General features: G+C 45.3%; 2 protein-coding genes across 2 annotated transcripts in view; one reads left to right on the top strand and one right to left on the bottom strand.

The window, feature by feature from the left end:
* Positions 1-79: 79 nt before the first annotated feature.
* T265_07497 (hypothetical protein) lies at positions 80-20,448 on the top strand (the record flags this gene model as incomplete). The annotated part of the gene is made up of 6 exons (XM_009173034.1): positions 80-411; positions 6,283-6,961; positions 7,000-7,252; positions 9,837-9,978; positions 17,480-17,678; positions 20,082-20,448. 6 exons carry the CDS (start codon positions 111-113, stop codon positions 20,368-20,370), a joined length of 1,863 nt encoding a protein of 620 aa, XP_009171298.1.
* T265_07496 (hypothetical protein) overlaps positions 16,253-22,813 on the bottom strand; it is a gene marked incomplete at both ends in the record, with an annotated part of 8,527 nt that continues 1,966 nt past the window's right edge. The window contains one exon of the mRNA XM_009173033.1: positions 16,253-16,530. Within this exon, the coding sequence (XP_009171297.1) occupies positions 16,253-16,530 (278 nt within the window). The remainder of the gene's footprint in view (positions 16,531-22,813) is intronic.

Genomic DNA, 22,813 nt, shown 5'->3' with positions numbered 1-22,813 from the left:
GCATCTGGGTCTCCTCAAACTTGTCCTTCTCACTACACCATGAGAAATCGGCCCAAAAGGCATTCGCCATTTTACGGATGATCCGACGCACCTTCTCCCCTATTACTCGCATGAACTTCCAAATACCCTATGCGACCTACGTCAGACCGCTCCTGGAGTACGCCAACCAAGTTGTCTACCCGGGACGCACGAAAATCGTCACCCTCATTGGGCATGTCCAGCGGGCCGCTACGAGACTGGTTGCCGGCCTCAAATCCGTGGACTACGAAATACGTCTCGCCATGCTTGATCTCTTTCCCCTGCAGTACCGTCGTCTCCGAGGGGAACTAATTCTTACTTATACCCTGTTTGAACAAAGCTTGGCAAACAGGTTTTTCACCGTTGACCCAGCAAACACCCGGCGGGGGCATAGTAAGAAAATTTTCAAGCTCAGAGCACATGCATTCATTGGAGAAAATTTTTTCTCATTTCGGGTAGTAGCTGCGTGGAATGCACTTCCTCCGACGGTTGTCCACGCTCCTTCTGGAACCAAGTTTAAAGCACTGTTAGACATTTATTTATGCGAATCCTCGCGCTGGCAAGCATACTGCCCCGCGCTGAGAACATAAAGAGCAGTGCTACACCCTTTTTTCACTTGTGCCTTTCAGGCGAACGACAGCCACTGACCGACAAGAACAAAACCGACCCGGAAAACTTGGGCATAGCCTCGATCCTGTGTATCAATCCGTGAATCCGTGAAACAAACCTCTGGCTGTTTGAGGGCTTCTGATAAATCCCGTAAGATGTCAAAATGTTATGTGAAAGTCTTCTCTGCTCGAACTATGGTTTAAGAGCGATTTTAAGTGCGTCGTTAAAGTTTGGATTTCGAGTGTTACCTACGCTGGATACCGACCAATCACTCAACGATAACCGAACAGCCTTGATCCAAGGTCAAAGATGTAACCTATACATCTGGGCCCCACCTTATAGTTGTCCGCCATATGGCGGTTGTTGTTGTCGGGTGAGCCTTTCCCGTCACTAAGGTCTTGCAGCCAGCATTCAGTTATTTTGAACAAACTGATATCGTCCTGGACACCGGTGGCAGGCAATGTATATTTTTAGACTTTTTGGGTTAGGATAAGTCCTTCAAGTCAGTCGGTTTATTCTGGTGCATTGTTTTGTGTGTTTCCTTGCAGAGAATGCACATCGCCTTTAAGAGAGAACTCCAACATGGGATGGGAGCCAGGATACACGGTTATGGACATCAAAAGCAATCACTTATAATACTTATAAGTATCGAGCGACTGTAGTCCATCTCTCTCACCTCGAGAGGTTGTTCAATTGTCGCAGCGAGAATATTCAGGGAAATCATGGGATGGTCCCTGTGAAATAAGCTGAAATCACTTCATTTAATACCATACCACTGATGACAGCGCGCTTGCTGTGTGACTGAGATCACAAAGGACCCAAAGCACAACCACTAACCCACCACTATGCTCCTCAATAACGCACCTAGATTGGTGATGAAACGTTTGTAACCAAACTGCTCAGCTCAGCAACGACCACAAAGAACCCAACTTAGCAAAATTCTGGGATATTTCTTGATGAGGACGTGTGTCAAGAAGAAAGAACCGGTCAGCTGAGCTGAATGTTAAATTAAGATTCAGAAACACCAACGCAATGGGCTTTTTATACGTATCGTTTGGTTCTAGCTCGTAACGGAACGTAGAGTCTTGTTCAATGCAACCCACTCCAGGCCGGAATTCCACTTTCTGCACTCGCGTCAGTGCTTCACGGCCCACCGTAAGGCCACAAACGGCAAGTGACTTCAAGATTATCGTTGTGCCCGAAGACAAGCGGATCGCTGTTTGATTATTTATTTTATTTATTCATAAATAAAAATTTTATGGACAACCTCATCTTGCTAAATGGGAGAGAAGTGACTGAGAACTTCACTTCAATTTTTGAACAACGTGGATGGGAGGCTGCGGACCAGTAGCTCGGTGGCGTTTGAGAGAAACTTGTGGTGAAACACTTCCGAGGCCGTATGGATTCCAGCTTTGTCGTTTGTGGTCATGGTGCAGTTCAACAGTCCGACTGAATGGTAGTAAATGGCCACAAGAATGGCCTTTCAAATTGCTCAGCTCGGCGGTCTAGGCGTCTTTGAAGATGGTCGTGGTGGTATGATGGTTGATCGTTTCCTTCACCGGAATTTTCCAGGGCCCGGTGGCATGAACTAGCCGAAATTATCTTCTGGTATTCCTAGCTTTCTGCGCTATTTCGTTCGTTTGGCATTTGTTTCTGACAAGCTCCGTGGCCGGTGCGGACCCTGCGTTCCACTTGAAGTTTGTTCGAACCGACAAAAGTATATCCGAGACTTAAGCAGCGCTACTGTTCTGCCTAATACCCGGTGTTTTGGAGGACCTAGTAGCACAGTACCACAGAAGAAAAATCCCAAAACTATGCAAAGATGTGACGATCTCGTTCCAGTAAGAATTGGCATCTGATGGTGGGCATTAGGAAAGTATATCCGAGACTTAAGCAGCGCTACTGTTCTGCCTAATACCCGGTGTTTTGGAGGACCTAGTAGCACAGTACCACAGAAGAAAAATCCCAAAACTATGCAAAGATGTGACGATCTCGTTCCAGTAAGAATTGGCATCTGATGGTGGGGCATTAGGAAGGAAGCCCAGAAGACGACTGTTCCAAATCCGTTTAACTTCGGGGTCTGAGACTCGGTTGCTAAGCGAGTTGTCCACCCTGTGGCCCTGGAACGCGAAGAGAAGAGTGAATTTGTACGAGCGCGTGGTTAGACTCCGCACAAGTGTTCCTAAAAGAGAGGTAGTTATTGATCGGCGTCATCCGTAACTGATGACAGTATGATCAGTTTGGGCCCACGACCTGCACGCTGTGGAAAGACATCATGTGACCAAACGACTTCGGTTATGTCGGGGGTTAGTAATGCATGGAAGCAGTCTGCGGTCAGCACATTGCTAAGACGGCTGGTTGTTGTCTCGTACCGAGTTGTGGTTTAAGCAGACAATGGCCAGCTTCCCGCCTGTGAGACTCCTTCATGGTCGTTACACAGGGGCGGCTATCAACGGTAACCAGTTTTTCTGGCTAGTGACCCAGGACGATGCCAATCCCTGAACATCCTGCCACAACTGCCTGTGGATCGCCAGAGGTGCGTAGCCGGAAGCAGTGGAGAGTGACGGGACAGTTAGCCCAACCACTTCGTTCAGCTGTAATACCCTTTCGGTGCCTAGCTGCCATGCCACCCGGAGGAAGCACGAGGGCTGGGATACTGCCAGATCGCCCAGGCCTAGACAGGGGAAGTCGAGTGGTAGAGGTCGGGTTCGAACCACGGACCTTCCCGTCAGTGAATTCGCGCTCTAACCACTTGAGCCATCTCGCCCACCTCAACCACTGTGATTGCACCTCGAATCCCTATTTCTGATACGCAGCACAGATCAATGTCATCCGAGGCCAGCTTATCGTCCAGCTTGCTTCAGAGCACAAACTCATATTCGCGGGATAGATCAGGAGTCGGAGCACGTAGACCGGCTTCGAGATGCTTGAAGCTGTTGGTGCCGGCTAACGGATGTGGATGTTGCGGCCAAGCCGACAGAAATGAATAGCGTCCTCAGTCCCAACGAATGAGCCTATGAGCAGGGTGGTATAACCGGATTGGGGGAAGGGGAAGAAAGGGTTTGTAAAAGAGGAAGAAGGCACGCCTCAAGCCCTGTTTTTTCCACTTACCCGACCACTTACCGTGACCCGTCTAACATCGCTAATTTAACTACAATGTGGCATATAATTTTAACCTGTTTGAATCACAGGAGTACGCAGGCTCGGATACAAGCAAGACGGCCAATTCTAGACAGGGGGACGATTGGAAACCCTGACCAACCTATTTGGCTCAGATGGATGACCGCAAGGCATCGGTCCCTGTAGAACGTGCCACCAGATAAGATTGTTGACAACCCGCGCCACTCGTGTCCTATTTCACAACTATGATGGCTAGACTGTTAGTCTGCATACAAGGGACGAACCCATATGTTTAAATAGGTCGATTGCACACATACTAGCATACTGGTGTCCGACGGGGTGACATTTGCATGAAGGTGAATGACAGACATGGGAGGACGAAACGGGCGGCCATCAATTACACATGGGTGGAGTGAACAAATAAATGGGGGAATTATCGCGATGTTATGCTAGATTCAATAATGCGAATCACGTTCAGTTATCTGACAATTTCGCGTATGTATTGTTGCAACTGTGTGGTGGATGGGTGATTTAGGAGATTGATGGAGGTTGTTTTGTCGCGTTTGATGCTTTAAGTACTCGAGTGGGGAATCTCAAAGAAGTCACAGGATACCAGGTGAGGATCAACCATATTGCGGATGAATCCATGGAGAGAAGAGCACTGCGGCTCAGTTGGCTACAACAGGGGAAGTGAATTTCACTGAATTCGCGTATGTATTGTTGCAACTGTGTGGTGGATGGGTGATTTAGGAGATTGATGGAGGTTGTTTTGTCGCGTTTGATGCTTTAAGTACTCGAGTGGGGAATCTCAAAGAAGTCACAGGATACCAGGTGAGGATCAACCATATTGCGGATGAATCCATGGAGAGAAGAGCACTGCGGCTCAGTTGGCTACAACAGGGGAAGTGAAATTTCACTGAAATGTTACATATTTACTGCTTTCTCTTTGGGGACCGGGTCGTTAACCCCGCCAAGACTCGTCATCTAGTCTTGGTTCAATGAAACTGAACATCTGCACGAACACCATCGCTCTCTAGCTGTTATCGGCCGACATATGGATGAAATATGTAACAGACGTATCGGAGCTGTTTACAGTGCTCAGTTATGCAGTCACTCAACCGATACTCGCCGGATCCTTGGCCACAGTCAAAAGGGGCACGGTCGTGTTGCTATGTAGGCTTCGCCAGCCTGCTAATACACAATGCGTCCTAACCGTTTTTGGTACCTTCTGTTAGTCGTATCTAGTTTTGGTTATGCGAACGTTGACAGATTACTAAGCTGCAGCATCTGTTTCCAACATCCAGACTCCCAGAAACCGTTGCTTTCGATAACAGCACTCAGTTCACATGGAACCAGTTCAATTATTCCGTCCAAATGTTGACTGTGATGCTTATCGCTTCTTAGTCACTACATCCACCTTCGAACGGCAAAGCTGAGAAAATTGTTGGGATCTTGAACCATAGCGGAAATCTTTATCCGCTGATCTAAGGACCAAATCGCGGTGTCCTGGCAGTTGCCCTCCAGCAGAAGTTGTGATAAACAGACGATTTGGATTTCCGCCATCCTACTGACATTTATGCGTCCCCACTCAGCGACAGGAAGGGAATGTTCCAACAAAAACGACGTGTCCGTATTAGGGGCTACCGCCCTGGTCACGGAAATTGGAGCGTTGGGATCAAAAGGGTCAAGATTTCAAGAGAATGTATCTGATTATTTATTGCGTCCGGGTAAAACTGTTTAGCTGTAAGACCATTTCGGTGCCTAGCTGCCATGCCACCCGAGGAAAGCACGAGGACTGAAATACTGCCAGGTCGCTCAAGCCTAGGCAAGGAAAGTCTAGAGACAGGTCGGGTACGAGACACGGACCTTCCCGTCAGTAAGTTCACGCTCTAAACACTTGAGCCATCTGGCGTCCGGGTAGGGTCATCAATATGGAAGCAACACGGGGCGAGATGGCCCAAGTGGTTAGAGCGCGAATTTACTGACCGGAAGGTCCGTGGTTCGAACACGACCTCTGCATCCCGACTTCCCCTGCCTTGGTTTGGGCGACCTGGCAGTATCCCAACCCTGTGGCTCCTTTTGGTTTGGGCGACCTGGCAGTATCCCAACCCTCGTGGCTCCTTCATGTGGCATGACAGCTAGGCACCGAAAGGGTGCTACAGATGAATGATTTATTTTTATTTACGTCAACCAGCTACAGGCAGCTGAGAGCATGATGCGGAAAGCAGGAAAAACAGTAATCTGACTTTCGCTTGTTCGCAATAGGATTGTTGTGTTCTTGGTTACTGAGTCTCTCTTCGTCACATGGGTCTTAAAACTAGAATGGCAGTTGGTTACAACAACTCCACTATCGATCCGGAAATCCAAGCAGTGTAATCCAAACCACAAATTTATCAGCGCCTTTAGTTTGAAGACCATGTGCATACGTCCGTTATACGTTGGTCCCTGCGCACATGGAAACCTTCTTTGATATCCTAGCGTCGTCCTTCTCTTGAGATAATTCGCAATCCTGCTTCACTTGTGTTATTTTTTCAGTTCGGAGTCAGTTTATAATGTCTTCCGTAACTACAGCCGCCATGTCTGCTTTGGGTATCTTGAAAATTAACCCAATAATCGAACCAAATGGACCTATATTCAATGGACCTGGAGCAGAGAAACCAAAACATCCGTTTATCTTACGAACTCTTGAGTTTCAGCAGCGCGCTGCGATCGAGAGGGCGAAAAAATATGCCATGGAACAAAGTATACGAGCAGTCCTGCTGCGGCAGACACAGGCTCAGCAATCACAGCAGTTAAACAACATCAAGAAAAACCAGACTGTCGCATTGTTGAACCGTGTGTATGTTGGTTCAATCGCCTATGATGTTAAAGAGGATAGCCTGAAACAATCCTTCTCCCCTTTCGGCCCTCTCAAAACTGTAAGTATGAGCTGGGATCCAGCAACCCAGAAACACAAGGGATTTGCATTCCTGGAATTCGAGTATCCCGAAGCTGCTCAACTGGCAATCGATCAGATGAACAATGCCAGTTTCGGTGGCCGACAGCTGAAGGTTGGGAGGCCAAGTAATCTAACGAATGCGGATACGGTTATTGCTGAGTTGGTCGCGGAATACAAGCTTGAGAATAGGATCTATGTATCCGGCATACATGTCGACCTTACTGAAGACGATATTTCCCTCGTCTTCGAGGCCTTTGGAAAGATTGTATTCTGTCGGTAAGGCTAATGCTTTCACTTGTTATGCAGTATTTTAGACTAGTGGTCGATCCCGAAAGCAGTGAACGACATCGGGGATTTGGTTACATAGAATATCAGAATGCACAGAGCGCAGCAGATGCGGTAGCAAGCATGAATCAGTTCAACCTTGGTGGACAGCTACTCCGAGTTTGTAAAGCGATTTCGCCGCCAGAAGGAATTTCGAGCGCAGCGGCCACGGCTTTACCTCCTGCGGCCGCTGTAGCTGCTGCCTCCGTCACCGCACAGTTGTTATCCATGGAAACGGAACAGGTAGGTCTAACTATTGGGTCATAGTGTTTTTATCATCCCAACCCGCACAGCGTTTGTTTGTGGAATGTATACTTAAAGGACGGTGCCGTGGGACTTTTAGTTCGCAGTGCTCTGCTTTGAGCTTTGTATGGTACTTGTTGAGCGTGGGGTTTGGTTTGCTTCCACTTGATAACTCAAAATTCATTTCGCAATACGATTCAAGATATAAGTTTGTAATGGCGATCGATGTTGTTTTCCGACTAAACCTGTTCAAAATCAGCCCAAAGTACTTGAAACCTCTGCTCCTTCTCTTGTGGCCTCGTTCAAATGGCAAAGTGACCTAATCAGACAAAAGCAGTCATTGAACTGGTTACAGCACTTCTTGAATATCATACGATATTTGTGTTCACCTACTTATGAGCGCGTCTGACCATGTTGGAAGCTCTCTGAAAGCCGCCTGAAAGCAAGTGTCTGAAAGGGGTATCCAGTCTTTCCATTTTTGTTTGTTTTCATCACTGCTGTGGTAATGTGGCTAACTCTGGTAGTTATGCAAGACTCCAGTGCTCAAATCTCTGATCTGATCTCAGGTCTTTTTGGAATATGCAGATGACATTGTTGTCACTTGTGAAAAAGCGGGAAGTGCAGTCCATTGCTAGAAAAGCTGATCAAGGTCGTCCAATCCTTCGGCATCTGCGCCCAAAACGTGCAAATTCATGTTGCTGGATTTTTACTATTCTTTTAATTATTCAAGGACCATGCTTATCTCGGGGGTGGCATTACCTCTTATGACAGTGTGACGAAAAATCTCAATGTATGCACCTCAAAAGCCAAGTTCACGTGCACCTATTTGTGCAGCTTTTGCTTTATTTCACTGTTCATTTTCTCATTGGAGTTTTACTGAGAAACGTGATCTGAACGATTTGAAAGTTCAGTTTAGGGCGCATAAAGCTTGAAGATACTTGGACTGAACTGGAGTTTATCTACCATATGCCCGGTTCACAATGGCAGTCAGGCGTGGGTTATACAGGCAGGCAGACTGGGAATTCCCTTAGCTTTGCAGTAAAATGTCATCCCAAGACAGTGTATATTGTCGTTTCCTAACGTAATTGCTTTTTTCTTCGCAGCATACTAGGTAACTCTCACGTTTAGATTGTGTTGCTGGTCCAATTTTTAGCACAAAAAAATCATGCCTCACCCCACGTCACCGAAAGCCTACTGTTCACCTGAGACAGCTTCGTTATATCACGGGCCGATATTTTACTGTCACGATTGTACCGACTCTCCCCTGCATTCGGGTGAGACCTTCGGATCAATTTAACCTTGCAGAGACGGCTTCCCGACTCGGTTCTAGTAATTTCCCCTATTGTTACTGTTCACAACTTACCTCCGATAGCAAATTGATGCAGTGTCAGTTCGTTTCGGATCGGAGAGATGGCTCAGTCGTCAGAGCGCGGATCTACTGACCGGAAGGTCCGATTTCTTTATCTTGACTTCCCCTTTCTAGGCTTTGGCCACCTGGCAGTATCCCAGCCCTCATGCATCCTTCGGGTGGCATGGCAGCTAGACACCGAAAAGCTGTTACTGCTGAATAATGGCGAATAATGTCTGTACTCACAGTTGATATCCTACTTACAATCTTACCTCCTATTCAGAATCACTACCATGGATTCAGCGAAGCATTTGCTCATTCAGGCTAAGACTAAGCTAGTGACGATCGTGAACAGGCGTTTTTGTAGCCTTCTCGCAGGGTTGCTGGACTGACTTTACTCAGCCGATATCAGCGACACCGGCGTTGGCAGTGATGCTCGTGGTAGTCTTGTAAGTTTTTGGATCACCTGTTACACGCACCAGCTCAGTGTATACCGAGAAAAGGTACGATCAAATCCGATGCCATACAGACGCAAATTATTACCACACACATCAATCTCTGCCCGCAATACATACAAGCTGTTGGGAGATTACATCAGATTTTCCTCAGGTACATGAATAAGTCTAATCAAAATTGATAGAATTGTCTTAGTTTCAGGGTTTCATTGATGTTCGTCGGACCCTGAATCTCATGATTGTTTTCAGCTTGACTGGCATAGAAAGGCATTCTATGTTCGTACGACTGTCCAGCAAGTTATATATAACTCAACTATTCGGCCTAAGGATCAAGTTTGTCCACGAGTGCTTAGGCCGCGCGAAAAGTGCAAGAGTACACAAAATCATATCGAGCAATGTGGCTAATGACAAACAACCGGAATATTTCTTAAGGTAAGTGGGGTAAATGCTCAAATTGAGCGCACACATTGCAGCTTCTCAGGAGGCATGTTAGGTCAAGTGTCCGGACCAAGTATCTACATGGAATCATGTCAACTGCAAACAGTTATTGGATTTCTAGATGGTGGTATTTCCTGGGAATCGTCTCCCTCAGTATACTTGTGACCAAGAACCGTCACGCAAAGGGTTTATGTTTAACGTCGTAATGTTGGCTGCATCTTGTTACTAATCACTTTGAACTGTGTACGCACCCTTGATCACTAGCCTGCACTTCTTTATAACTCGGTCGACACGGTACCCTTCACACCCAATACTCTTTTTCTCTTCCCTTTGCCTCCCGCAGCTTCCGGTTAATACGAACGGCAACACACCTTTGGGCCAGCCATCAGCTCAACCTCAAACGGAGAATGCGGGTGGCTTAGGGGCTTTCAGAGTAGTGAACTCTCCGCCTTCCTCAAATCGTTCTTCTGGGTTCGATGTTCCACGTGAGTTCTTGTTTATGCCTCTTGATGCAATCGATTGTTATCAACCATACGTTCCAAGTTTGTTTTCCTGAAGCAATTTTCCCACAAGTAGCCGTCAAGGTGCTCATTTCCCAGTTGCTGTGTGGTATGACAGGACCAAATTAGAAAAGCATGGCTTACTTTTTCATCTTTAAGATGTTTGTGGACACGAATCCAAATCCTAACAATAAATATCCTCAAATTCTAGGGATTCTACGGCAGTGAAGCATCGGTGTTGAACACTGATGTCATACTGTCGATGATGAGGAGGGATTCCACACCATCTACAGTCTTACATCTCTATTGACTTCATATCTTTGTTCTGGTACGTAAATTTAATCTACTCAGTTTATGATGGCTTTTTGGCTTAGTTCCTTTTACCTGACAAAATATTTACATTCTGTGACAATGTGTGAGATACCAATGGACAGTTTATTTTTAACGCGTAGAGTTACGAAAGGCCACAAAATCGTAATCCTGTTTAGCAAGCCAAAATAGCTGTTGTACTATAAACGTCCAACTGCTGTTTGTTGGTAAATACTGTAGACAGACTGGCCATTGGCTCGTCTTGTGGTCTTCTACTCGCTTGCGTATTCATGGTCAAATTAGAACGAATTGTCTGTTACCGTTTATGGCAGATGTGTTAGTAAAAATGAGTGTCCAGTACATATCGGATTCTTTCACCTCCGCCCACCGTACAGTCAGTTTCAAGTACGAGGTAGATAACCGGAGTTTTCCACCATTCCCTGATCTACTTCTAACTCATCTGTACCTTTGTCAGTGCATGTATCGTAAGCCAACCAAAGTCAACGAACACATTAGTTTTTTCTTTGTCGTTTACTACAACGTAAACGTAATTTATTGATGCTTGGCTCTGAAAGCCCATGAGCTATACTCGGACAATCTGAGCTAAGAGTTTCGGTATCGATTCTCAAATAGGAATGGTTACCCTGGTGGGAGATGGGTGCTAACAAAGGACAGAGCTATCTATCCAAATACCCGTAAAGGACGATACTAAGCGAAATTGTAACTTGGCGACTTTTGAGACTACCGGGTTAAAAGTTCTAAAAGGAGCGTGTTTGTTCAGCGTCTCATGCATAGGGCCTCCCAACTAGCCACAAGTATGTATGTTCGTGCAATTCTGAGTTCATTTGTTAGACTTCAAAACATCTGTCTAAGGGAGGGGGGCGCAAAAACTACTCTGCTTGACTGATTAAAGGACGGCAAGAGAAGGCGAAAGGCAGAACCCTTCAGCAGTTATTCAGCACGAATCATGCTGTGAACTCCAACCATGGGCAATTTAGTGCTCCGGAATCTAAAATTGCTGATTTTGTCAAAAGTTCAGTCATTGAAATTCATTTACACGGTTTTATGAAAGCCATAATTATTTCTGCGGGTGAGCTGAGAATATTATTCACCGGTTGGAAAGCTTGTCGACTTCAGGCAATGTGTACACTAGGGGTTGACTACCTTGCTGACTAGTCACGTGTAATTGATAACTCCCAGCATTGTTTTTATCTTTTGTATTCTACTATTCAGACATAAGTTTGAGCAACATTTTTAACGAAAGGCCATCTCTACTTTCCTGTTGTCTATCGAATAAAAAATTACTGGAATATTTCCAGAAATGCAATGGGGTTTTCGGCCTCTGCGAATGAGCAGACACTGAATTTACCTATTTTCCAACTGGCTGTCAGCTGACTACGATATATCAAAATACGGCTTCAGTTTCCATGCATCAAACGTCCTGGTAGGTACTAGTACATTCTCATGCAGGACGCTTAGATTGAGTCTTCATTTGTAGTAAGAGAATGAGAATGGTAGAAATCCGAAGATGTAACCAATAAGTTCTGGGTGACTCGGGTATGAAATTTCTGTCTAAACGACATGAACTGGGCCAGTAACGGTGGCTGTACATATTCGATCTCAATAGTGTGGCTTGTCTTTTCGTCAGGCCTGTGGTGATTATCACGTAACTTGTGTAAAGGACTTCATAAAGTTCACTCAACGGGTTCATGCTGCTGTGGTAGTATCTGAAACAGTACGCGTAGAGGTTCATGGGGTGAACATATGTGTGGGTGCCAGTTGTCGAGGGATCTAGCAACCTAAATGTTCGCTTACTATCAGACGATCTGAGGGTACAAATGGCATACTCACCTACCGTGTACCGCACGGCAAGTTGTACGAAGTGAACATATGCGAGCGAAATAGAATACAGATGTGCGCTAAACCTTTGTGTATAGTGGGTTTTTGACCCATGAGAGGCAAACCTTATGGAAGTGAAACAATGTGCTAAAACACTCAGCTTGGTGGTGACAATTTGAAGGCCAGCTGCGACTTTCAAGCAAACAAATCAGGTGGTCGAACTCCTTAATAAAATGCGAGCTTCTGTAGGTTATTGTCAGATAGTAACGGTGCTACCGGATATCAAAACAAAAACGTGTATGCATTACATGCATGGCACATTTGCTATTATAAAGAACAGACAGTCATGAATAAGCCAAATGCTGAACAGCGTGTTTCGCGACATTCACTCCACTGTGAAGACAGAGGCAAACAACCGGAACCACAACAACAAGAACAACAGACGGTCGAAGTATGTATGGAAGAAATGCATACGGACCAGATTCTGAACTAACTAAGCCATCATCCGAACGGTCATAAGCGAAGTTGAGTTCGGACCCTATTCAAACGGATCGAGGCGCTTTCTTACACAACAGAGCCGAAAACGAAGACAGGAAGACGAATTTATTAGGTATTCCGAAATAACAGTGTTGTGTCTTGCTGGACGGTCATGCAACTCTGTATCGGTTCCTTGGCTTCCTGCTCCGTCCACTATGGTAGCACGGTAGCTTCAGACAGCCCTGTATGGAGACAAAGGAAAATTATTACAACCGTATTTATAGGGCAATGACAATGTTCCACAAGGTCGTGCTAGTATCTCCGTGAGGGGGCAAGAAGTGTCAAAACAAAGGTGCTCTATCCGGATTAGCCGGCATTCTGACCAATTAGGGCATGCTTTCGTGTGGTCTGTATCCCGCACGTGATACATCCGTCCAAATGATGTGATGTTCGGATGGCCGGCTGGCCTCCGGACAAACAGCTACCCAAAAAGCCTTGTATGGTGGTGCTTGTGAAATCAGTCTGCTTTGTCAAAGCAACCAAAGCAGAGAAAAACTGCTTCCACATATCAAAGACCACCGAAGTGGCTACAAAACAATTACACTAACATGAAATAACAGTCACCTGTTGAGAACCCGCTTAAAACAAGAGGGAAGACTGGATCCAGTAAAGTAAACAAACATTATCTAGAAACTCCAGTGTGACAATAACTGCAGCGAAACTTAGGTTGATCACACCGGAAAAACCTGGCCACCTCAGTTTGTGCACACAAGCTTGCCAGCGGAAGACATGCCCCAGTGTCAGTTGTTTCAGTTCGTGGGGGACGTCAGTCCAGTTGGGATGACGTCCAAATATTGACACACGCAAGAACGAAACGGGAGTGGGCGTTTGCTCAAGCGTGGCACTCCACAGAGAAACCAATCAATGAACACATCGGCATCGACCCAGTCTACCAGCGAATGTGAATAAAAGAATTGCAGATCAGGTGACGTTGCCACTGGTTGGTAAAGACTACTCCGTACCTTCCTGTTCAATAAATTGCCATTTCCCATAAGCTTGCTGGATTTCTTGAGGTATATATTTTTATCGATATTGCGTGGGTCGTCCGCAGCCAGGTGGTCGCGTTCGATGCTGATGTTGTACAAATTTGTATGTGATGCGTTTGCCCATTCGTGCAGCGATTTAAAGTGTTTTTCACTTCTGGGGAATCTTGCCAATGCCCTGAAGCGATTCAATCCTCGATGTGTTAGACTCATATAATTGAGCTCCAAGTATGCTATCAATACCGAGTTGAAAAGCACGTCATCCACAGGTCATCCTACTTCTCCAAACTGTACACAGCAAAATCAAATAACAGCCTTCAGTCAATTGGAAAACTTTCGTAACCGACCGTGAAATCACTCCTTGCTGAACAGTCAGTGTACTTGTTTCCGAGTAAGCTACCAGGTTGATCGAGTTTAAAACAGACGGGGTACCAGCTACCTAGGTCTCTTTCAACTATCTGGCTAATCCGGCGTTGAATATCAGTTGGTAGTTCCTGCCATTTGGTGTTGATCTTAGAACCGGTTGGACTTGTTTGGGGTATTTAATCTCACGCTGTTCGGTGCTGGATACTTGTTCTTGAGTGTCGTGTAAGACTCACTTAACTGCATGGTGCTTATCTGGTATGCACCGCCACGCATATCGACTCAACCACGACCTTCAGACCGCACTCTCACTCACAAGATTACTCAACACCAAAGCGGTAGAACTGGAATTGACCCAAGCTCAACGGTGCAATAACAGACAATCATGTACGTCCAAAAAGTTGCTTTCCATTAATCATTGTTCTAGTAAACCAATGGGAAAAGTAAGCATCTGCTATGTATTGCACTGTGGTAAATTGGCTAGATGGGTCGTTTAGCGATGAAACACGTTGCCTGTTGGAGGAGCTGTTTCTTATAACGGTAATGCCTCAGCTCGACTCTCTGTCTAAACCTCTCAGGCTAGCGTGTTCGCTAGGGTGCACAAAGATAAAAATACTCGCAGCGCGTCGCACTTAAAGTGTATGTAGCGACGACATTCTGAAAATCCCGACGCCTCGATGAGGCATTAGCAACCTGTATTCGGCGGATACTTTGAGATGAGAGATAAACAGGCGGCCCGATGTTCTAACTAATCGCGTGCAGTTCAGACTTCTTGGTCTCAGTAGTGTGAGGAGTTATGCGTTTGCAGTGCGCAATTCCGCCCAACACATTACATTTCGATGTGAGATCCGAAGAAGTACTTCTTAGTGTTCCAAAAACGTTAACGGAAATGGAGGAAATACGAACACAGTTCGTCACTTCCCCGAATTCCCCAAAAACAGAAGCTTCCAAGTATTGCGCCAGCTAGGCGAAGAGCAGTAAATACCTTTCAAACGAGTGATTTCGTGATTACAAAGGCGGATGAGGGTGAACCTACCGTAGCCATAAGTGGAAGTGACTATCTATGAAAGCAGTGCCCAACGGCTGGTGAGATATTTACGATCCGTAATAGACTGAGGTGAGGTAAGTGGCGTCAATTGTATCTTAAGTGATTCAGCAATGGCGGAACATGTTAAATGACTAGGAAAGGGACTACTATTGACATCACCCATCGTCCTAGTGTGAATGCAGCAGAATAGGAGATGAAATGGCGGGCGTGTGGAAACCGTTTAAATACTAATGGAGTTGAACTGAGGTGGTGTCCGGCTATCAGGGAACACAAGTCGTCTGAAGTCCATCACCCGAGCCGACAAAAATTCACAAGGTCTCTCCCCTTCGCGATAGCGTTGATTAACCTAAACAAATCATTAAAGACTGTTGATCTCGCGTTTAGAGTGAGTGGGAATTATGGTTGGGCACCTTCACTCGGTGTTTAATGGTCAACTGAGTTAGAAAGTCCAATTGTCAAGGAAAGCAATTACTATTATTCTCTGGGAGCAGTGGAACTGTTGCAGTACCCTTTTGCATTTTGAGTCGGTGCCCAGTGTGTTTTCACCCACGTCAAAGCTTAACCCGATTCTATCGTATCGCTGACTCTAATCTTAAGCAACTGATCTGTTCAGAATTATTGCAATGAAGCTGCCGTTTTCACGTGACTGTTTTCTTTAAGGGTGCTCCATAGCATTCACATTGGGTTATAACGTTAGGTGTTTCCTTCACGACGAGAATGTCATGATAATTCAGTTGCTGGAAGTTACAGGACGCTGCACAATTCAAATTTTTGCCACTGTTCAAACGCGTTTAAAAGAATTCGACGAAGTACTCAGTGTAGTTCCCTGTGTAACTGAGATGCGGCAACCGTCACACTGGGAGAGTCCCACTCTTTTGATGACTTGCCATGATACTACATTGTTCATTTGAAGGTAGCTTTAGTCTCCTGAATATCATCATCGACAGCATGACATCAGTGTTCAACACCGATGCTTCACTGCCGTACAACCATGATTTATTTGAAAGCCTTATTGTAACGAAAAGAGTAAATGTGGACAGGGGAGGGACTCAGTGCTAGCTTACCACAATCATTCCGAGGTGCCTACACCTCCAGACATTCACTCAGGCGATCTGGATAGCAACTGACAACAAGAACGCCACTGACATCGGTTGGTAGCCATATCTTGCAGTTTCTCCAGCTAGGCGCAGTGAGGATCACGTGATCCCCATCCTGGAAGGTGAGTAGCACCGACAGCACCCAGGCGTTTCGTAATCTTCTTCATACTCCTCTGCCAAGTCAAGGGTTGGCCACCTCTCTGTTTACACCACTCTGAATTAGGCATGGAAAACAGCACTCTTTTCGGCAAACGATGGTTCGGCATACGCAACACATTTCCCAAGCAACGCAGCTGCTGGTGCTGGACACACTCTTCAATGGAAGTACCCGTTGCACAACCGAAAACGGCGGCAACACGAGCTTTATCATCCATGTGGGGTTCAGTCAGTTAAAGGCGACACAGTATATATCTAATAAATGCTTACGTGTGTCCACACCCCATTATCCGGTATAAAATATTATTATACACATGATAATATATATAATAAGTAATAATATAGTAATATATTAATCTCGTGTTCCGCTGCCCACCTTATCAAACAACTGCGATGCAAGTGAACGGCAAAACCATTCATCTCAACGAGACTTTGGTCCTCACAGAGTACCGGGCTTGGACTCCAACCGTTTGTCCGGTTAGGAGTGTGGTATAACCCTTGAAAACCCAGTCATACAACAACCTATCGGATGTAAATTCCAACTCCCGGCATGATCGATAGCAAGTTGGCTACTCGCGTGCACTTGAATAGACGTGGTAAATACGGAATGACCCCGTCTTGGCGTACGTTAGGGGCGCAGTTGTTAACACTGTCTAACTAGCGATCACCATTTGCCAGGGTTAGGTTCCATACATCATCGTCAATCGATAACACGCGAAATAATGTGTGAAAGTCACTAAATTTGGGCCTAAAGAAATGTTTATTCCGCTATATTTCAGTAACCTCGGCTCTTCAAGAACAGTCTTTTTCAGCTGCTTTGCCTCGGATTAAAAAAACAGGGACTCCTATGCCCTCGAACGAATTATTCAAACCGGGTCACGAAACTATAAATTTTGAACATTCATCGCAGTGATTCTGCTTCTGTCAGGCATGATTCCGTTTTACCAAGTCGTTGATTAAGTCAGGCTAGTTGTCCGGTGGTTGGCATCACATACCGTATGATCTTGAGGCCAACAGTCTGATACTAGTTATGACTAGGTCACACAATGGATCCCTCTATGCCCACGCTATAACCCTAATAAGAACGAAAGACTCCGTATAGCTAAGCCTTTTGAGTTCTGGCCGCGTCTTTAGTGGTCTTTTTCTTTTCACAGCTCCTTCCAGTACATTCAATGGACAGCACCCGCGTGCGTACATAGCAAGTCCGCAACCGTTAGGTTCATGGGACCAACCGGATCCAAGCGACGCGGGCCCAGTACTTCCGTCGTCGATACCGTTACCTCCAGAAAATAGCATTGGAATTGGCAGAAAGAGTTCTTTCGCAGTAACCTCTACACCGCCACCTGTCTCTGGGTACGTGGAGTTTTTTTAAACTTTTTTCGTACTACTTAACGTTCCATGGACTCTATCGGCTAAATTCCCGTCAGACTATAACCTAGTGTACGCTACATTGGGTGGGCTCCACTGATTAGCTTCATTCGTTCAAGCTATCTGATGCTTTTCATTCGAAAAGGAAGTTACGTACAACACACTGAGTCCGTCGGGTCAGCGTCAACGGTATTGAAAGTAGTCTAGGCAGACGATCTCGTCTTGGTTTTCCTTATACATTTGCAAACGAACGATGGTAGGAAAACGAAACATATCTCCGTAGTGATTCTGTTCGAATCTGGACAAATACACACAAAAAACTTTCGTGTAGCGTTCAGCAAAATCTTAAAGTTCCCTTAAAACACCAATGATGGCGCGGTCGCAGTGAACTCGTGCTTTGTCCAGTGCGGTTTAGACGCTCCACTTTCAGTTAATCTCAACAAATTGCTTGACAAACCGATTAATTCATTGCTGAATCGTTGCACTCGCCGCCGAAACCTGTAGGGTTTTCACAAATCACACAGATCACTAGGAAACGAAGGACGAACCTGAGTTCCATCATATATGTGTAGTAGGGCTCCTCCAACATGCTGTTATAACTTAATTGGTCACTGTAAATTGGCTCATACTCTCAATTGTCACGGCTACTTCGTTGTACGGTGGCTGCATGTTAATTTCACTGTGACAGCAAAATTCAGCCGAAGGGCATCGAAGGAGCGTTTCACTTGATGAGACCTGCTGAGCGGTGCAGTTCACGGAATAAGAACCTTCGAATATCATGATATCATCACTAATATCAGCTGTGATAACCGCGTACTGTCGTACAGGTGTTTATAGGGCAACTTGTGCCGTATCGATTTAGAGATTTAGAACGATAGCAGGAATGCTGAAAACCTAAAATCCGTTGTTACTTTTCACCCGATAAATCCTGGTTCTAAGTGTACGGGGAAAATTTCAGAACGTGAGATGGACTAGGGTGTATCCACTTCTGAAACGGTCCTTTTGCACCTTCAATTTACTTTAGAGAGAATGTGATTTATCCTGGATACCGGTAGAAGCTATCGCTGGAGAATTTTTGTCTCTGTGAAGCTAAGTTGTGTAGTCCATCAAATGTCAAGTGAATCGTGCTTGGCAGGCACGACCCACCAGACAGCGGCCATTGCACTTCAATCCGAAAAGGCGAGCACGGTCTGACCCTTCATGTCATGTGTAGATCTTGCCGCCCGCAGCAATAACTGCGACTAAGTGTACCAAGACCATCAGTAGTTCAGTTCACTGGATTGACAGTTTGCCCCTGTCAGTCTTATTCGTTCGACAAATTAAAAAAAGACCGAGGAACTCAGCTGTGCTCTCTTTTCGACAAACTGATGAGGGCTGAAGTGCTACACTCGTCTAGAGAGAAGCGAACTAGATAGCAGGAATTTTCGTTGACCTATTCTTCATTTGAATAATGGTTGTGAAAAATGCCTCCGTGTGCTACTAATGGGGCTTTCTCACTTTTTTTCGTAGATAGCGGTGCTTTTGTTTGTCGTGGTTCATGATTTGAGCGTACATCTGAAGTAATTGCTTGTCCTAGGTAACTTGACATTATCTCGATACCTGTGGCTCTTATGTATAGGATGAGTCATCCACAGCAGCGACTGACCCGTTCCATTCGATCGCTAAAACTGGGAATCCGATGTAGGTGTACCGAGTACTAGTGAAGCTTGGGCTGCAGATGAATGGTTTTCACCCAGCTATATACGACACTTCATGTGTGCTGAGAGAGCTGACCAGCAGTGACTTTTATGTAGCCAACGACCGAACTGTGTGAGGACATAACACTATGCAATTCGGTATACTCAATCGGCTTGTGACAGTCTGGTTGTACTTCATCAGATGAATGATCATTTCGTATGGCTTATCTCGTATCTTGTCTCGATGACTTGGCAGTCAGGGCTTCTCAAGTACATTCGCGACCTGGAAATTCGTCTTCACTAGAACATCTATTCTTATCCTGGGGTAATGATTTTTTGAAGCAATATTTTGGGACTTCATAGGGATATTGTAGCTTCGAAACTTTCTCGCCATATGCACATAATTTACTTAATTTGGTTTCCTGGATTGCTGAACTGCTTGTGCACGTGTAACTGAGGGGTAGAGCATTGGAAATGGGTGGTTTGTATGAAGCCGGTTTTTTTTACTATCGATGATTTTGTAGACTTTCCTTACCCCAACTTTGATAGCCGTCTTACAGCGGGCCATCTAGCTAGTAGCAATCGTCAAAAATCCCTTGACTTGGAGATGCTGCGCTTCTCAATTAGTGCTCAACCGCCTTTGAATGACTGTTATGGTTTAATTCAAGCATTCATGTTGAGAATAAGGTATTCACTTCTCTTCCCTTTTCAGTATTTTAATTCTCCGTAATATGGTCGGCCCGGAAGACTGTGATGACGAACTCGAGGGCGAGGTGACTGCCGAATGTTCGCGTTACGGCGGCGTCCAACGCGTGATTGTTCATCAGGAACCAGATCCATCAACTAACACACTCATTGTTAAGGTTTTTGTACAGTTCGACTCTGTCCAAGCAGTTCAAAACGCAGTCCAGGCTCTCAATGGTCGCTTCTTCGCAGGGAGACAAATTGTGGCAGAACATTACGACTTGCATGCTTTTACTCAAAATGATCTGTCGCGGTAACATTTTCCAGCTGACCGTCTGTTTGTAAATATTACCTACCTCATGAGTTCATATTGTGCGTTTGAAAACGACACTGCAAAGTTAGTCCATCTTTTTTTATTCCTGCGCACGTAACGTGCAGCCAAGATTCCACTGCATCATAGTCTTGGAAAAACAACTCTAAAGGAAAAGTGGTAACTCCATATCTAGAAAGTAAATGACCGGCAAGAGCTGGATTATCTTCTGACAGGAAGGGTTTGTTTTACACCTAAATTGCTCCATTTTTCTTTTGCTGTTCTGCGGGACAAACATTCGGCGTTTCGTTTTACGAGTTAAATCCTCGTAATTGTTGAAAATAGCATTGCTGGCTTTTAGCGCTTTCAAAAAACAAAAGATTAATCATAAGATTTACAGGAGGATGCGGCCACTCAGGGGAAAGGTGTTCATACTAAATTTCGTCATCCTGCGGTGTTCTACGGAGAACATCAACTGCTTTTTTGGCATACTGTACCCTCCGAAATGGAAGGAATTTGTGTTTTGCTGACCAGTCTACTGTATAATTCAACCGCTTTATCTAGAATCTTGTTCTCACGTGACCACCGGAAGTTTTTCGCAGTATTCTGCATCTAATCAGTGTTTCGAGAAATCCTGGACGATAAAACATCCGAGGTATTCAAACCAAAGTGGAACGTTTTGATTGTTCCTAAAGCAGTTTCCGATTTCATCGACTTGTCCGGCGATCAGTTGACGTAAGCGGGGTAGAGGAACATGAATACCCACAATAATCGCGCCTCCTTTGTTTCTGGTTGAAAGTACGGACGCAAGGTAGACCATTTTGGTCGCAGCTCACCAGTTGGAAAGCATCAACAAGCAAAACGTAGATATATAATGGAAGTTGTAAAAGCCCGGTGCGTAAGGTCAAGATAAACCTTAGGCTTCAGGATATTGAGTTCCTCGATAAACGACAACCAAATAAGACCACTCAGCGGGGGCGAGTGACAGAATCTCAGTTATGGGTGTTATGGCATCACGGAAATCTGTGTGGATATGAAGGTACATATCATAAAGCGCCCCGTATCTTTGTACTAAACGAGACAGGCGTAAGCGTTTGTGCACCACAGTCCTAACAGGACAGAATTGTCGTATAGGAAATGAGCCGTTGATCGTAGCGAAGGCAATTGTCGTTTTGCCAACACGACGGTGGTTAATACAATTCAAGCCCATTCAAATCACCTCACCCGAACTTTTTGCACTTCATATTCTCAACATGAGTCGCACGGGGTCAAACGATTCGAGTATGGGCACCGTTTTTCTTCGGGCGTTTCTCACCCCAACTGATGGTTAGCATAAAGTGAAGTGGAAAGCAATTTTAGGAACCTGGTGGGTCATTGGATTGTGAATGCACGATGGCCTGCTGCGTCTTCATTACTCTTCGAAATCTTTTGACCTGTGCGCTTCCTAACTGGCGCTGGATACTGACAGTGAAAATACCTTAGGCTTATAAAGTTACACAGTTTGTTCACCAACTCGAAAAAAGGCTTGTAGCGTAGTACGGCGCTCCTCTCGGAGATTCGGCATCTTAGGAACCGGCAAAATTTGTGCTTCCTTGGAAGCGTCTTCTCTTGCTGGGTACAAGGCTGATTTTTAATTAAAATTTTCTTTTCTTTCCAGTTTACATCGATTAAAGAATTATAGTTTAACTGACCTGAATGGGATGGTGCGTGATATTAACCTCAATGGAAAGAAACTTTTATCGGACATTTTTGCATTGATAATTTCGCTGCCGGTATTACTGACACTTGCATTGGAGCGTTTATCGCAGATACCCATAGAATGAACAAACTAGGACTGCCGAAAGCAGTCGTTCGGGTTATCTTTACTTCCGATACCGAGTCATATGGATGTTCCAGTTTCCGGTGTTAGCAATCCTTGTTGAAATCCAACCTTCTGATAATGAGTGTCTGTGTTCTACTGATACAGATCTACTGGCTACAAAGCCGTCTGTATGTCCCTGAGTTTTGATATAATCAATCCAAGTATCCCTTTGATAGAGGAAGGTAACTTACGGCTTCTTTCAGCCAACACAATCTCTGGGTCGCGTCAGAAGCAAAAGAAGATGTGGAGTTCGACTGCGATGTGGGTGACTCGGAGTCCGTGAAAAATCGGACCAAAGAATTTGACTTGAACCAACATGAACACTGATATTCTAATTTCACCTTACTCATTTGACCTTACTGCCGGCAATATGAAGCCGAGATACGTTGTGTGAATATGCGCAACTGTGATTCGCACCTACCGGCGACTATCACGACATGGACCAGGCTATGGTTGGCAGGACAGAACTGCTGCACGGTGGGATGAATATTCACGACACCCATCTGAGACCCTCCTCAAACTCACCACCTAGTTCTCAGAGGAACCGAATCCCTTTTATTCACCCCAAGTCGATATATATATATATATA

This window comes from Opisthorchis viverrini (assembly GCF_000715545.1).
Source record: "Opisthorchis viverrini unplaced genomic scaffold opera_v5_177, whole genome shotgun sequence".
Classification (NCBI taxonomy): domain Eukaryota; kingdom Metazoa; phylum Platyhelminthes; class Trematoda; order Opisthorchiida; family Opisthorchiidae; genus Opisthorchis; species Opisthorchis viverrini.
Note: the sequence above shows the minus strand (reverse complement) of the source record. Positions and strands in the feature narration are given on the sequence as shown.